Raw genomic sequence first — 15,453 nt, forward strand, 5'->3', positions numbered from 1 at the left:
TAAAACAAATTCACATAAATATTTATGATTTTGTCTATTTCCTACTCAATTAAAAAAATACAACATTTTTTAAATGAGATTACATACTTATCAAACGTATCTCTCACCCGCCCAACCGCATCCAGGCTGATACGCGGTTTTTATGGGTATTTTTCAATTTGTTTCGGCTATCGCTTCCTTGGGGATAGGGCGACTTTTCGGGATTATTGATGGATCCGCAACTGTAATTGGTTGTATGGGCGCGGCGACAGTGTTGTTTATGGACTATTTGGAGATTTTTGGAGGGGTTTTATTTGAATTTATAGGTACAACTGTGCATAAAAAAGGCTTGGAGATTTTTCTGGAAATATATTTTTTTATTACGAAAGAAACTCACTAATTAACCTTCTTCTCACTAAAGAGTCTCTTTTGTGAATCCGTTTTGTATTCTCTTTTCTCTGGTTTTCCCGCTTTTACCTACTTGACACATGAACGAGGAGTGAAAAGTAGTTTGATACTTTCTTACCTAAGTTTTCAGCAAAGAAAAACCTTGTACTCGACCTTGAGGGGCCTATTTCGTTTAATTAGTTTTTTTACTCAACAAATAAGTTTAAATTAGATCATCCCACGCGATACCACGGAAATATCATCTGTCAATATCACTTGACAGTTCCAACCCACAGATCAGCAACTAACCATAAACTCGATTTGTAAAACCAAACTAACCTTAACTCTATGGTCGCCAGACTGCGCCTCACAACTAATACCTACTTGATGAGTTAGCTTAGGTACATGATAAGAGGGGATTACACGCACCCTCACTTTAAAATTCGGCTACAGATTTTAGATAACTTTAACTAGGATCAGGGCTTTTTGAGATTTAAAATGGTCGTCACGTGGCATAGCAATGTTTTCGCATAATTATTCTAATTAGGTATCAATGTAATTACGGTTGAGAATTGGGGCTTAAGTTGCTTAAATGGATAGCATACGATTACTAACGGTTGTTAAAGTTATTTTTGATGTCGTGAAATATTTTAATTAGTAACATGTATTAGGAAACAATTACTTAGTACATTATTAAATAGCCCTAAAAAAGTTTCCCTGTTAGTACATCAGTTCACTCTTATCTTAAGACACTGATTTTTAGGAGGTGCTTTTATTACTGGCATATTATGTTTTGTATTTCCACGTTAAAACTGAATGTGCTAACCATGAGTTTACGATAGCTGTCCTCGCTAGCGACTGAATAAAAAGTGACATTATGACAAATTTTACAGCGCCCCTAGTGGCTATTTTCATTTCAAGGACTAAGATCTTCATAGATTTTTTGACACACTCGCTAGTGACGTAAACTCTTGGTAAGCACACAGTTTCCTAAAACCCGATCCATCACCCCAACAGTGGGCAATGACGCGATGGTATCGGCCGGTGTCATTTAAATTTAAATTAAGGCATTACAAGGATGTTTTCACTGAGCCGCCCGCCTTATCTGTTGTAGGGTGCATTTTTAAATTGCCAGTAAATGTTGCGATATGTTTGTCTACAGTTTATAGTTAGACTGTGGTTACACTGAGGGGTATAAGAAGATAAGGCTTTTTATACACTTAGGTAGACATTATTTCAAACAAATATTGCGTGCGTAAAATAATCTCTGGATAGAGTTTTATGTAGGTAACTTACGAAAATGTGGAGAGTTTGACATCATTGATTGACGAAACTAATATTTCATAATCATAATCATTTATTGCTTCATAAGTGTACATAGGTGGTGATCTTAAACTAAAAGTCTCAACTTATGACCTAGTAAGGGTATTGCAAATCTTAAGTTTCTTACATTACTAAATAACCTAATTACGAATTATTAAGACACATAGTTAAATTGTCATTTACGTCTTATCTAATATTTGGCTCGTTTTTACAGTTACAACTGTATTGTAACATAAGTCTACATAAAGTTAAAGTAAGGGTGTAGCAAATTCAAGAAGAGAGAGAGAATGAATTAAGTACTTATACATTTTGAGACTTTTTTCTAATTAGTGATTATCCTTTGCTCTTCTTTCGTTTGTTAAACAAATGAATATATCACCTTCACAGTAGATTAAAAAAGCAATCCGAACTTGTGAAAAAATTAATAAGAAAACTGTTCAAATCCATTTATCAAAAGACCTGTAACTTCAAATTAAAACAAAAAAGCTGCTATCAAAAATCTCCGCCGTTTCATTCGGTCACAAAAAATGTCTCCGAAAGATTAAATTTTAGGGGTGCTCTTTCTAAATTAATTAATAAGGGCGAGGTGAGTTTGGGGAAAAAATTAAACGTCAAAATTACAACAAGATTCGCCTTAATTATGTCCTGTGGGGGGTGGGAGGGAGGCTCTAATTACTTTTTCTTAATTCGCAAAGTTCCAGGATGTTGTGCGGTTTGGGGTTGTTGCTGTGATACCGTTGTTTGTGAAACTGGCAATAAACATTTTGGGTTTGAGAAGACACACTTGGGTTGTGCCTACTGTTTACTGCGTTCATGAAATAATAGATTAACTACCTACATATCAGAGTAGGCAAAATTAGGAATTCAAATGAGTCGTTCATTAGTTAAAATAAAAGAATGAAAAACAAAAGACTAACAAAAATAGTTGACGCTAATCAATGTCAGTTCACTGATGAGACATAATTATCTCATTTACAAACAACCTGCTGCTGCCAAATGCAGCCAGAAAAGAAGAAATTACATTTTGACATCTGTCATGAAAACAGGTTGGTCGTGCGCATGAAAATGCTTGATTGTTTTTTCGGACTTTAGAATTTGACAAATAGGTTTAACTGTCATTGGTGCTATTTATTTAATTATAATTTTGTTTCATTATCTATTCTATCCAGGAAAACAACATGTAAAACTTGCACTGAAAACCCTGTTACTTTTTAATCAAATGTAAAATGATATATGTTTTGATGCTTTGAAACTATTACTTTAAGTATAAGTTTGATTGGCCCAAAAATGGCTTAATTGCAAAAAAAAGTAGTTCTTTTTTCAACTTGCCTGTTCTATTTCCCATTACAGCTAACACACACATGGAAATTATAAAATGCAGTCGACATTATGTAAGGAAATGAAGTCGCTAGAGTTCTCTTCATAAATCTCTTTAGAGCACAGGCTAAATGTCGTCAATATAATTTAACGACCATTTTAAATGCAAAATGTCTAACAACCCCCACAAAATAATCCTTTTAGAGAACACTAAGAGTGGCACATTAACATTTTTATAGTCTGGGAAAGAACGGCCAAGAGCGAGTCGCTGAAAAGTGGAACGTCATCAGTAACTTACAGAGTTTCATGTATTTAAAAACACATAACCGTATTTTTTAAATTATATTAACATGACAATAAAATTAGTATATTTAGCTTTTTTTTGTAGCTGTCAAGATAATCAGGTTGATTTTTGGTGTCAATTTCAAATAAATGGAAATAATTACAAATAATATTACTAGCTCTACATTTAGCCGACAATTTGAACTGCTTTGATCTGGATGGATTCTAATTCTAATACACTTTCAAAATATTTTTGTGTTAATGGTTATAATTTCTCAATTTATTCGTGTAAAACGTTTGTGCTATTATCGTTCTGAAAGTGTCTCAATTTGCCTCAACCTACACCATGTAAAAAGTAGAAGAAATCATGTGAATAATTACAAATGTTTAATTGCTGTAATAGTGCATCGTAGTAGAGTTTTTTCTCCTAACATTTCCACGGATCTCCAAAACTGAAGAAAGGGTTACCACCCACTGGGGACAGTCCAAATTTAAGACAATCAGCTTTATCGCCATACCATCCTTTGTCTTACCAAATTTGCAAATGAATTTTTTTAATAACGCCAAATTTTTAGCAACGGCAACCCTTAATCCTTCTATGATTTATGGCGAGGCAGAGATACTTGGATAATGAAGTTTTTTTTTGTTATTTTTCTCCCCCGTTTGTTTATTGATTTAACCCTTTTTGCGGCGCCGGTTTGTTTGTATTTTAATTAGGAATTATGCTCAGTTAACTTTTACGAGTATTTATTTGATCGCTTCGGTAGACCTAGTTCAGGTTTATTGTTTGAAACCTTTTAAATTTTTCATCTAACCAATTATGTTTATTTTGTCAGTATTTTGAGTGTGATTATTTAATCTATTTAAATAATTTTGAATGTCAAAATTATGTAGTTTTCATAAATAAGTCTGATTTGCTATTGACTGTACATTAGATCATGAAAGGGAAACGCAGTACCGCAGTACAGTTGAAAAAACTACTGATTCCATAAACAAAATAATATTTTTTTAAAAGTGAGTCAAAACACTAGACCATCCATCAAAACTAGAGCTGTATTTACGCAAATGATCCCGCTGCACTAAAAATAAGCGCATGTAACAGCTCTAGTTCACTGCACTAATATCTAAAAATCATCAATCAACAGGCGAAACGTATCCTGTATGAAATGAAACGTTTTTTTGGGTCCATTAGTGTGCTACGGCCATCGATCAAGCAAACAATTCCAATTTACCTATCGGCCACAAATTCTTCAAAACGACTGTCCAACGAATAAAGTAAAAAAAATAAATTGGCAATGGCAACACCGTATCGGATGGTTTTTCATCTCCCGGATGCGTTCCTATTTGCGTTGATTAATATTTACGAAGTCTGTGAAATATGGCCGTGCGGTTTTTTAAAACTAAACTTTATGCGGCTTCTTTTTTTTGGCGGGAATTTTGCGTGCTGTTCTGACAGTTTTCTTTGTTTTTAGTGGAAACTACCTATGGTATGGGTGAAAATATGTTTGGAATTGAAGAACTATTTTGTGAAAAACTTTTAATTGTAGTTTAACACGTATGCTTTTTTAATTAATTTATGACCACGATTGTTTCTGGTATTCTTTAGTTAGTATCCACATTTTGACAACTGAGGATACTGCCACAGCTTAGATAGATGTCTGCAGTTTTTAGAATTAATGAGAATTCAACTAACTTGATTAGTTCTAAAAAACAAATACACAAAGTAACTTCATTGTATTCATGCCCCACTGAGAAAATAAACTTTTGACTGTAAGTATTTAAAAGTAAAAAGTAGGTGGGTAAATTAAATACTATAATTAAATTTCAATGCACGCAGCCGCTAATCGAATGAAATATGAATATCATGACCACTACAATCGTAATAATATACATAGATACTTAACGCGTATTACAGTAGTTTAAAGTGTAAACCATTGTGTAACAGTAAATATTTAACTGACAATGATAGATTATCCACATTCAATTCAGATCAATCTGTTGCGAAACCGCGAAACTGGCAACACTCAATAATATTGCCCAACAAGTTCCAAGGAAATCGCACGAAATTCAATATTAATTGCAGTTATAAAACATAATCACTAATGCCGTTATAGAGGTACAGTTTGTAAGCAGTTAGCAGGTGTTAAAAAGTTTAAAGAAGGTCCAAACTTTCAAATTCAAAATTTTTATAGCGTTCCTAAATGACGACTTTTGGTTGTTTTTCGTCAAACAACTATTTTTTTTCTCAAATCTTCATTTGGAGTGTGATTGGGAGTAGGTAGAGGGCATTTATAAGCATAGGTACTAGCGGCCGCCCGCGACTTCGTACGCGTGGATCCCGTTTTACCCCCTTAGGGGTGGAGTTTCGTAAAATCTTCTTAGCGGATGCCTACGTCATAACATCTACCTGCATGCCATATTTCAGCTCGATCCGTCCATTGGTTTGGCATGTGCGAGATCACTATGTCAGTCAGTCAGTCACCTTTGAGTTACATATATTTAGATAAAAGATTTGGATAACTATTTTATGAAGAAGCTCTCGTATTTAACTTACTCACCGCTCTAGTAACTTAATTAAATCGCTGAAACATTACAAAACAATTATTTAAGATAGCTGATATAGCATTGTGCCCAAGCATTCATTCTATCGAAGCAAAAAAAATCTATCGAATAAGGCGATAAGTGCTCTTATCGCTTTATTCTTCTCACTTAAACCACCAATTCTTGCCTTACAAAAGGCAATAATCCGGCGCTTGCTCACCAAAGCGTCGCTCAACTGAAGCGTGAATCTTATTAATAATTATTATTTAGTTATTAGCGTCATTGCTCGTAGGGCGCTGGCCTTAATTACCAATTGATGGGTATATGTCTGGCTTTCCTAAGCCAATTGGTTCCCATGATGTGAAGCGTGGGCCATTTGGTTATTAGGAAGCTTAATATTAAGAACTCTCTTTGTTTGAATTTAGTGTTAAAGGCAATAAGCTAGGTGTCTTATTAAATAGGCGTGATCTACCTTAAAGACAGTATCGTTACTAACATTGGTTTAAATGTGAACATTTAAACAGAACCTGTTCACAACAGCATTCGAGCAGTAAGCAATGAGTGATTATGAAATTAATGTGATTATTGAGTAACAGTAAAGTTCATCATCATCAGCATCAGTTCATTTAGTCTCTACTACAAGAGCACGACCCTCGGTAATTTACCAGAGCCAAGTGGAGGATTTGACCTACACTACTACGCTGATCTGACGGGTTGTGGGTTTTGATGTTCTCATTTGAACTCTAGAGTGGACATCACCTACATAATCATATTATCCAGCATATGAGTGTCGTCGTGCGTAGGTACTTACTTTATAGCCCGACCAGGAACATAAAAACCCTCGCCATGTTGCGGAAAACTAATGGTACTAATTTCTTTTAATGGCAACAGTAACTGAAAACTTCATTGACATGTCACCTTGCATGTCAGTCTATTGCTGTCAAAGTGTAAACAAACTTTATTTTAAATGTGCGCAATTGATTTTGTGAATTAAATTGCTAAAATCTTTTTATAGTCGTGAAAGAAAAGTGGTTCACAATGTGTTAAAGTATTTGTCGAAGAGAAATACTAAGGGTTCGGACAATATTTTCATTGAATAATGTTTCCGACAAAGGTTGTCAAATTGACTGACATGTTTATCGTATAGTACAGTCCACTATGAAAATTAGCTGTGGTTTGTTTCAACTACCTATTTTAAAAATTTTTGTCACTTTCTAAGTGTTGAATTTTATGGAATTGGGAAAGAAGTACCGAGTTTGAAGCGTTCATGAGCAGACATTGCAGTTGAATATTCAAGTTCTGAATTTGATTATTGATGAATAATAAAATAAATCCTACTAGCTCGATTGATGGTTTCATTTAATTTATTTAAACCAGGTTACCTATAATAATATTTTTTCGTTAATTTATTAAAATATCAAATTAGCCCGTAATCCTGAACCCCGTTACATAAAGTTAGCCTATTAATTTAACACAGGTACGACTGTACTCAGTGTTGCACTATCAAATGCAATTGACGCACCTCTATGCCAGGGTTTTTATGTTCCTGGTCAGGCTATACCTAGTTTTGAAATAAGTTAAAATTGTCCAAACTATCCAAACCTGATGAACATTATAAGATTCTGTATTAGTTGTTCTGCCATATCATTCCAAGCATTAATTCCAAAGAAACAAACTTGCAATTAAACTTACGCCTTTTCCCACCTGAATCCGTCCGTCTGGCGCAAATCCCGACATCATTAGAGGCGTCATTTGTCACGCGCGACTTATCGCACCCTCTGCCCGGTTAATAGTCGCTGCGATTTGTCGCGCTAATGCCCGTGTGCACGGCCCTAATGATCGGGTTACGTGCTATCTGGACTGCCCTTATCTGTGGACTTGAGATTTGGTATGTAGCTAATGATAGATGGAATATAGAGTGTAGAGTGGGACTTTTTAAAGATGCAGACGCATTTTCTTGATATACTGCATCCATTGCAATAGCATTAGATGCTGCAGTCACAGTGTGGGATAACGCACAGTCCCGTTTTTGATGCCATCTTAGCTCTATCTTAGATTGATTTTCTTAGGCTCTCCACTGCTGCACTGTGTGAAAGTCTGTCTACTTATATCCTGAAAACTCCTATTTTCTTATGAATCTCGGTATGCTATCTGGAGTGGCCGTATCTTAGGTCTTAGTTTATGTAGCTGAAGATAGATGGATTAAAGAGTGTAATAGTGTAGAGTAGGTCTTAAAAAATATAGTCACATTTTGGAGAATTGCAATAGGATTAGATGCCTCAATTGCAGTGTTGGATTCAATACTAAATTCTTTATTGCATCCATAATGTTACGGATTAAAGCATAGATAGACGAATTTTTGTTGCAAAATAGCATCTATCACAACTGTATAAGATGCACTTTCAAAGTGATTTTCCGTCTCATTATGAAAGACGATTTGTACTTTCGAACTTCTATTTTCTTCTGATTCTCTGTATAGCAATAAGTCACCAATATTTTTATATTTCCCTCAAAGACATAACTAAAAGCCTTTTTAAATTCAAAGTATTAGACGAAATAAAAGTATTTCTTCTAAATTATTTGCACAGAAAAGATAATAAATTTTCCTAAAATTAAGAACACCGCCCATATTTTCCCAAAACTTATTATTGTACAAAATCAAGTCACGTCTGTTGGGTTGAAGTTCCACCCCGAGGGATGAGTTGTTTGATTTATCATCCTTATTGACAGCTGAGGAGCATCTTGATCCTAATAATAGGTGGAAATGTTCCCACTTTACCCAAAAAAGGTTGAAGATTAACCAAGAACAATGGGTTTAAGTATCTCAGTAACCATTTTTTAGCATATTAATAGTACACACTATTAATAACAAGAGCGTTTTGAAGGAAAATCAAAGTTCAGATAGGCAGTAGAGCTTTGATTTAATCTTCATCATCCCAACTAATATTATAAATGCGAAAGTAACTCTGTCTGTCTGTCTGTCTGTCTGTCTGTCTGTCTGTCTGTCTGTCTGTTACGTTTTCCCGCTTAAACCTCGCAACCGATTTTGATGTTTGGCATAGAGATAGTTTGAGTCCCGGGAAAGAACATAGGATAGTTTTTATCCCGGTTTTTGAAACAGGGACGCGCGCGATAAAGTTTTTCTGTGACAGACAAAATTCCACGCGGGCGAAGCCGCGGGCGGAAAGCTAGTTATCAATAATCAGGTTTTTTATTTTGGTCTCCACTGTAGGAGCACGACTCTTTCTGATTTAACCAGAGGCAAATGGCGAACTAGGCCTTTACTCTCACATTGATTTAATAGAAAAACTCTAATAATACATACGAATAGACACTTCTATCGAACCATCTAAGCACATTAAATATCTGGATAAAATAATCAGCCAGCAATATACTCGCATAGCAACGAATGTCCAAAGTCAATTTTCCATAGACACAGAGTCCATTTCACTCACTGTATCCCAACTGTTTTCTAATAACCATAATTCAACAACTCCCATTCAATGGCCGAACAACAACACAATAAAAAATAATACTCAACATTCAACTCATCCGAATTAATTATTCGAATAACAAGATGGCGGGAGACGAAGACGGTTTTATTCGCTGCCACTGAAAGCGTATTATCCCCATCGGGCTATTACAGACATTTCTTGTGAAAAATAATAGATATACACATAATTACCGACCCTCCTCTCGCGTGGAGCGCGACGCCGCAATACGTTAGAGCAAGACATACATATTTCTCGCGGTTTCGCGCGGAGCACTTAAGTAATTGAATAGAGGGGAATCGGGTAAGTCAGGACATAAAGGAAGACTGCAAAATAATAATACTAGTCATAATATTTCTGGCGTCGCGTGAAAGGGTCGCAAGTTATACAGGCTGCTCGTAAATATAATAATAAACATACGTCACTGTGTTTGTTCGACGCACGGGAGCCCTCGAGGTAATGTGCCAACTTGTTTAAGTATATTATTTATCGAATGGACGAGATGGCTTCGGCATCATTTGATAGTCGAGACTGTCGACGATTTAGCGTATAAGAAAACATGGCTGACTTTGGAAGGGAGTTTCCTTGTTGCATGATTTAAATTTTAATTGCAATGTCCCGTGCCCGTCTTCGTAGAAACTAGTCAAGAATTTATTTAGCAACCACCTAAAATTGATAGTGTTGCTTGGTCTTTATTGTCAATAGGTTTGGATATCTGTCATTTGTGATTTGACGATTATTTTATGCGGCGTTCGAGTAACAAACTTTTTTTTCTATAAATATTTATCTCTTTTTATTTATATATTTTTTATCGTTGATCTATATTTAAAAGCACCGCCATTGTAACAAATTAATATTTCACATTATTTTTTTATACAGTTTTATTTTTAAGGTATAACGTTGCCCTAATTCGTCGATCATAATTAGTGACGTGACACATTTCATCGAAAAAAAGAGCGTAAATCGAAAAACGTCGTAAAACATTGTTTCGCGTCAACTCCTTGGCAATAAAAGCAAATGGCGCAATGATAATGCGTGTAACGTACGATGTCTTGTTTTGTTACAATCTCACAATTTTTTATTGCCATCTAGCGATATTGCGCTGAATTTATTAATACTGTCTGTCTGTACACAACGTTTATGGTTTTTTGGAAGTTTGACGGGAATGTCTTTCGCTTTATGATAATTAATTTGGGGACGTTTCTTTTTCATCAGCTTTTTCCTCGATAATTTTAATGTGTTAATTTTATACTGTACGAACAGTAAACTTATTACTAACAAACAAATCTTGTAGATTGCTAAAATAAAAAAAAACGCGCAAAATAATACTATTTTTGAGACAAATAAGCTTGGATGAAATAAACTAATTGTGTGAAAACGTGTTTTAACTTCTATGCCTTATCAAATTAGCCAAGAAACAACACTTTACTCCATCCAAAAAAAACTGTACAATACAATCACATTCAACAGCTCACACGTTTTAATGACTCATAATCACACCCAATCATTACAAACCTGTAACTGACAATTAACTCTCTCAATTTACACCAACGTTTACAAGCCAACACGCCTGTAAAGGCGGATTCCTTATTGCGCGTATTTACGATATTGTTGGTGTTTATCGTGGGCCTAATTAATATACACGCCGTTCCGCCATCGGAATATCGTTACAGGCGTTGTTACAACACTAATCCCTGTGTTGGGGTGTGGATATGGAGCGTAAAGGTAGCGGTTTGAAATAGATATCGCAAAACAAAGACAAAAGGTTTTTAGACTAGATATTTTAGCAAATGACAGTACAAATGAACAGCTACAAAGTTCAAATTAAAGCTCACAACGCTGATTTTCAGCAGGCATCTTTCTCAATATTATATTTTCTTTTTATCCTATACTAGCTTTTCGCCTTTTTAGGATTTTGTCTGTCACAGAAAAACTTAATCGCGCACGTCCCTGTTTCAAAAACCGGGATAAAAACTATCCTATATCCTTTCCCGGGACTCCATCTATTTCTACTACTATCTATCGATTTTATCGTAACATAACGTTTTGTTTGAAGTGGTGAAGAGTAAGAGCTTTGGCATGCTGCAGCAGGAATTATTTTTTATGCCTACTTGCACTACAGAAACTATTAATCTCATTGCCTTACTTTTTAAACATTGTTATTGTTGCTAAAATTATACCTTTTCAACTTTTACACTTCTTTAATTGAATCTACTAGTATCAAATCAAATCAAATCAAAATCAAAATCAAAATAAAGATATTATTTGTTTAGACTAATTAAATTAGTACTTACAAATCGTCAAATGCTCTTAAGGAGCCTATGTCTCATTATTTTTTTGCCCTACCAGCGCTTCGAGACAAACATTTGGCAAGTGCTGAGAAGAAGCGCCTATTATTAGTTATTATCTTCTTTTGTTAGATCTCCGTCTCCGCTTAACCCATCAATGAGCACTGCACCTAATATTTAATAAAGCTGTATTTACAAGGGATCGTTAAGGCCCGCGCCACAACATAACCTCGTAGAATTCGCTTGTTCGCTTTTTGGAAGCGCTTCTGTTATTTGAGTGTAGTAAAATGAGGTGATTAGGCAGTAAAGATACCATTAGTAGGTGTCTAATATTAGGAAATACAGTGCGAGTCACGTTAAAGTGTACATATGAAAATAGATGAAACTAGACTTATTTTTATCGACAAAAAAGAGGTCAAAAAATTTTTGAGATTTTTTTTAAATTTTTTATAGAATTTTTTTCTTCAAATTACTTATTGTAAAGAAAACGTAATAACTTTTAAACTAAGCGGTATATCCTGATAAAATAAAAACAGTAATAATGCTAAATAACAGGCAATACTAAAAAAATACATAGAATACACAAAAAATGCCAACAAATAATAAAAAATAATAATTTTTGAAAAAAATCTGCTTAAAAATTCGTGTTTTTTTGGTTATTTTATAAATTTCTCCAAAAAATGCCCCTATAACCGGTGGTTTTTATTACTTTGTATTATTTTCTATCGTATTATCTTTGTAAAACCAAAAATCGCATGTCTCTATCCCTATCACAACATTTGCTATGATCGTTTGAACAAAGGCCTGCCACAACATTATTCTCCGCTACAGGTAGAGACAATTTTAATTTTAACTAAAATGTTTAATTTACCTCGAAATCTTTTGTTTTTATTTGAAATCTAACTTGTCTTTATAAAAATTACAAATCTAAAGCCATTTTCAGTTTTGTTGTTAACGAAGCGTTGAATGGCGCGCCCGGAGAGGCTTAGTTCAAACGATCATTGCAAACGTTGTGATAGGGATAGAGACATGCAATTTTTCGTTTTACGAAGGTAATATGATAGAGAATAATACAAAGTAATAAAAACTACCTGTTATAGGGGCATTTTTTGGAGAAATTTATCAAATAACCAAAAAAACACGAATTTTTAAGCGGATTTTTTTCAAAAAGTATAATTTTTTATTATTTGTTGGCCTTTTTTGTGTATTTTATGTATTTTTTTAGTATTGCCTGTTATTTAGCATTGTTACTGTTTTTATTGTATCAAGATATACCGCTTAGTTTAAAAGTTATTATGTTTTCTTTACAATAAGTAATTGAAAGAAAAAAAATTCTATAAAAAATTAAAAAAAAATCTCAAAAATTTTTTGACCCCTTTTTTGTCGATAAAAATAGGTCTAGTTTCATCTATTTTGATATGTACACTTTAACGTGACTCACACTGTATTACAGTCGATCGGGGAGTGCATAATATTAAGTTCGTGGAGTTTTGAGTTGTACAGACGCAGTAAATCATATGCCACATGTACGAGGATATTAATGGGGTAGGGCTTAATTTACCACTCCTACTAGGTGGACCGACGATCTGGTAAAGGTCGCGGGAAGACCCTGGATGCGGGCAGCGCAGGACCGTTCATTGTGGAAAACCTTGGGGGAGGCCTTTGTCCAGCAGTGGACGTCATTTGGCTGAAACGAAGACGAAGACGAAGGGCTTAATTTAATTCCATTTACAAGAAATGATGTTGGAATTAGATAAGTTTAATAAATCTTTCGGGATGTGACACTACTCTTCTACTGAAGAGAAATCCTCCTATACTACTATTACTGACCTACCTATTCTACATCGGCTGGCATTAGCATTGTGTGGCTGGGGTGCACATTTAATACAGGCCACTCAAATGTTGATCTAGGCTACAGCTACCGCCAGAAAAATCTACACGCTAAATAAGTATAATTACACCAGAACCTTATAGAGCGATTAGAGAGAATTTGCAAATACAGTCAGAAACTAGGCTAGTTTATAACATTACCATCTTCACTGAGCCATAAATCTAGTGTGAATTGTCCGCTCTACATACAGTTCCTTAGTTGCGACGCTATCAGCGTAACGACCGACGACCTAATTTTAACCTCCAGATTCCTTTCTAATAACACCGACATCTGCTCCCGAGGTAATCGCCCAAATATTCAACATCGACCAACTGAGCGGCGCTCTAATCATGAAAATGTATTTATGACCTAATTAAACTCTTGTCTACTGCTGGAAGACCCGTCCGAAAAGGACGCAGCATAAACCAATCCCCCAAGAGCGAGCGAGACAAGAAACACCCAGCTCTCTGATTAATGACCGTTATATGGCTGGTTAAGTACCGTGTAATTTGCAAAACGACCCTTAATTACCGTAGAACATGGCTACTATCTCCGTCCTTATCTAATGAAGCAAGATCCCGGCTGAGCGAACGGGATGGCTGTAAGTTTGCGTAGCGACTTAAAAGGCGGTATTTAATGAGGCATTATGATGTCGCCCGTACAGATTAGGTTCACATGGCGCTGAAAATTGTTTGTTCCTCTCTTTATATTTGGCTTTCTGGGACGCAAACACAGGGAAATTTAGTGGCGCTCTCAGATACGTAATACCGCTTTGCGATGTCCCAGCACCTCTGTTTGCGCGAAATGATAGTGGAATTTGAGTTAATACCTTTAAGAAACTCTTCTAAGAGATATTTACTAGTAAAACAGATGGTGCTGTTTTCGTAGTTTCATAATTGAGAAAGCAATTAATGTGCTTTCAAGATGATCAGATTTATTGGGAAAATATTTTGAAAAGGCTCGGAATTTATATTTTAACTGTTTTGTAATTGAACCATTATTATTTTCACTGATATGGTTTCAGAGAAAATACATTGCAAATACTTGTTTATTTATGTTTCTCCGACATAAAAATGAAAATGTTAAACAAGCTCAATATTTGTTAATTTTGACTAAATTGCAAACTTTGTCCGCAGGTATGGTTCCAAAACAGAAGAACGAAATGGCGGAAAAAGCACGCGGCCGAAATGGCGACAGCGAAACGCAAACAAGAAGAGCTTGGCGAGGAGTGCGACGACCAGGAGCAACACGACAACGACGCTTGCAGCGACGAGGACGACGCCAAACGACCACGACTCGACATGCACCACCAGCACATACACCAGATGCCCCACCACCGCCAGTGATCGTGTGGAAGCGCGAGCGACGACGCTAACCACGTCAGCGCGCGCGCCGAACCACACGTCACCGAAAACTGCGTCAGCGACGTCAAATACGACTACTTCAACGAATACGTCGTGCCAAAAGCGTTCTGCAAAGAAACAAACGACGACGCGCCCTGCGATCTCTCGAACTGGCACAAGTTCGAACGGAACCAGAGTGAGGTGGACAGTGAACAAGACTTGAACAACGATGTTGACGAACAACCGATCAACTTCGCGTACTATCATTTTTAATGTGAATAATGTAGCTTTTAACTGTACATAGTTCGGTTAGTCATGTGATACGTTAAGTAATTTATTACCGTTAGATTTTACATGGTACTATTTTAATGAATTTGTGGTAATTTTAATATATTGTACATTATGAACATTAAATTCCCGGTGCCAATTTTCCTAACAGTAGTTTTAGATTTTAAAGTATTATATTTTATTCCAAAATTAATAACGTAACGTTCTTTCTTTAATCATAATATTTTTTCTTGTTTACAAAATGTAAACTACTTTTAAAACTTTCTCATTCTCACTTTAAATTAATAGGTATAATTTTCAAAATACCTTCATTTTGTAAAATATTGTTTACGAATCGACATTTT

General features: G+C 35.3%; 1 protein-coding gene across 2 annotated transcripts in view; it reads left to right on the forward strand.

Annotated features, from left to right (window-relative positions):
* Window positions 1–15,246, forward strand: part of HGTX (HGTX homeodomain transcription factor) — a 60,310-nt gene extending 45,064 nt beyond the window's left edge. For both annotated transcript variants that reach the window (XM_028309001.1, XM_028309002.1), the window contains one exon: window positions 14,615–15,246. In XM_028309001.1, the coding sequence (XP_028164802.1) occupies window positions 14,615–14,824 (210 nt within the window). In that variant the 3' untranslated portion in view covers window positions 14,825–15,246. The remainder of the gene's footprint in view (window positions 1–14,614) is intronic.
* The last annotated feature ends 207 nt before the right edge of the window (window positions 15,247–15,453 follow it).

This window comes from Ostrinia furnacalis, unplaced genomic scaffold (assembly GCF_004193835.3).
Source record: "Ostrinia furnacalis isolate ACB-3 unplaced genomic scaffold, ASM419383v2 OfSCF2585, whole genome shotgun sequence".
Taxonomy (NCBI): Eukaryota; Metazoa; Arthropoda; class Insecta; order Lepidoptera; family Crambidae; genus Ostrinia; species Ostrinia furnacalis.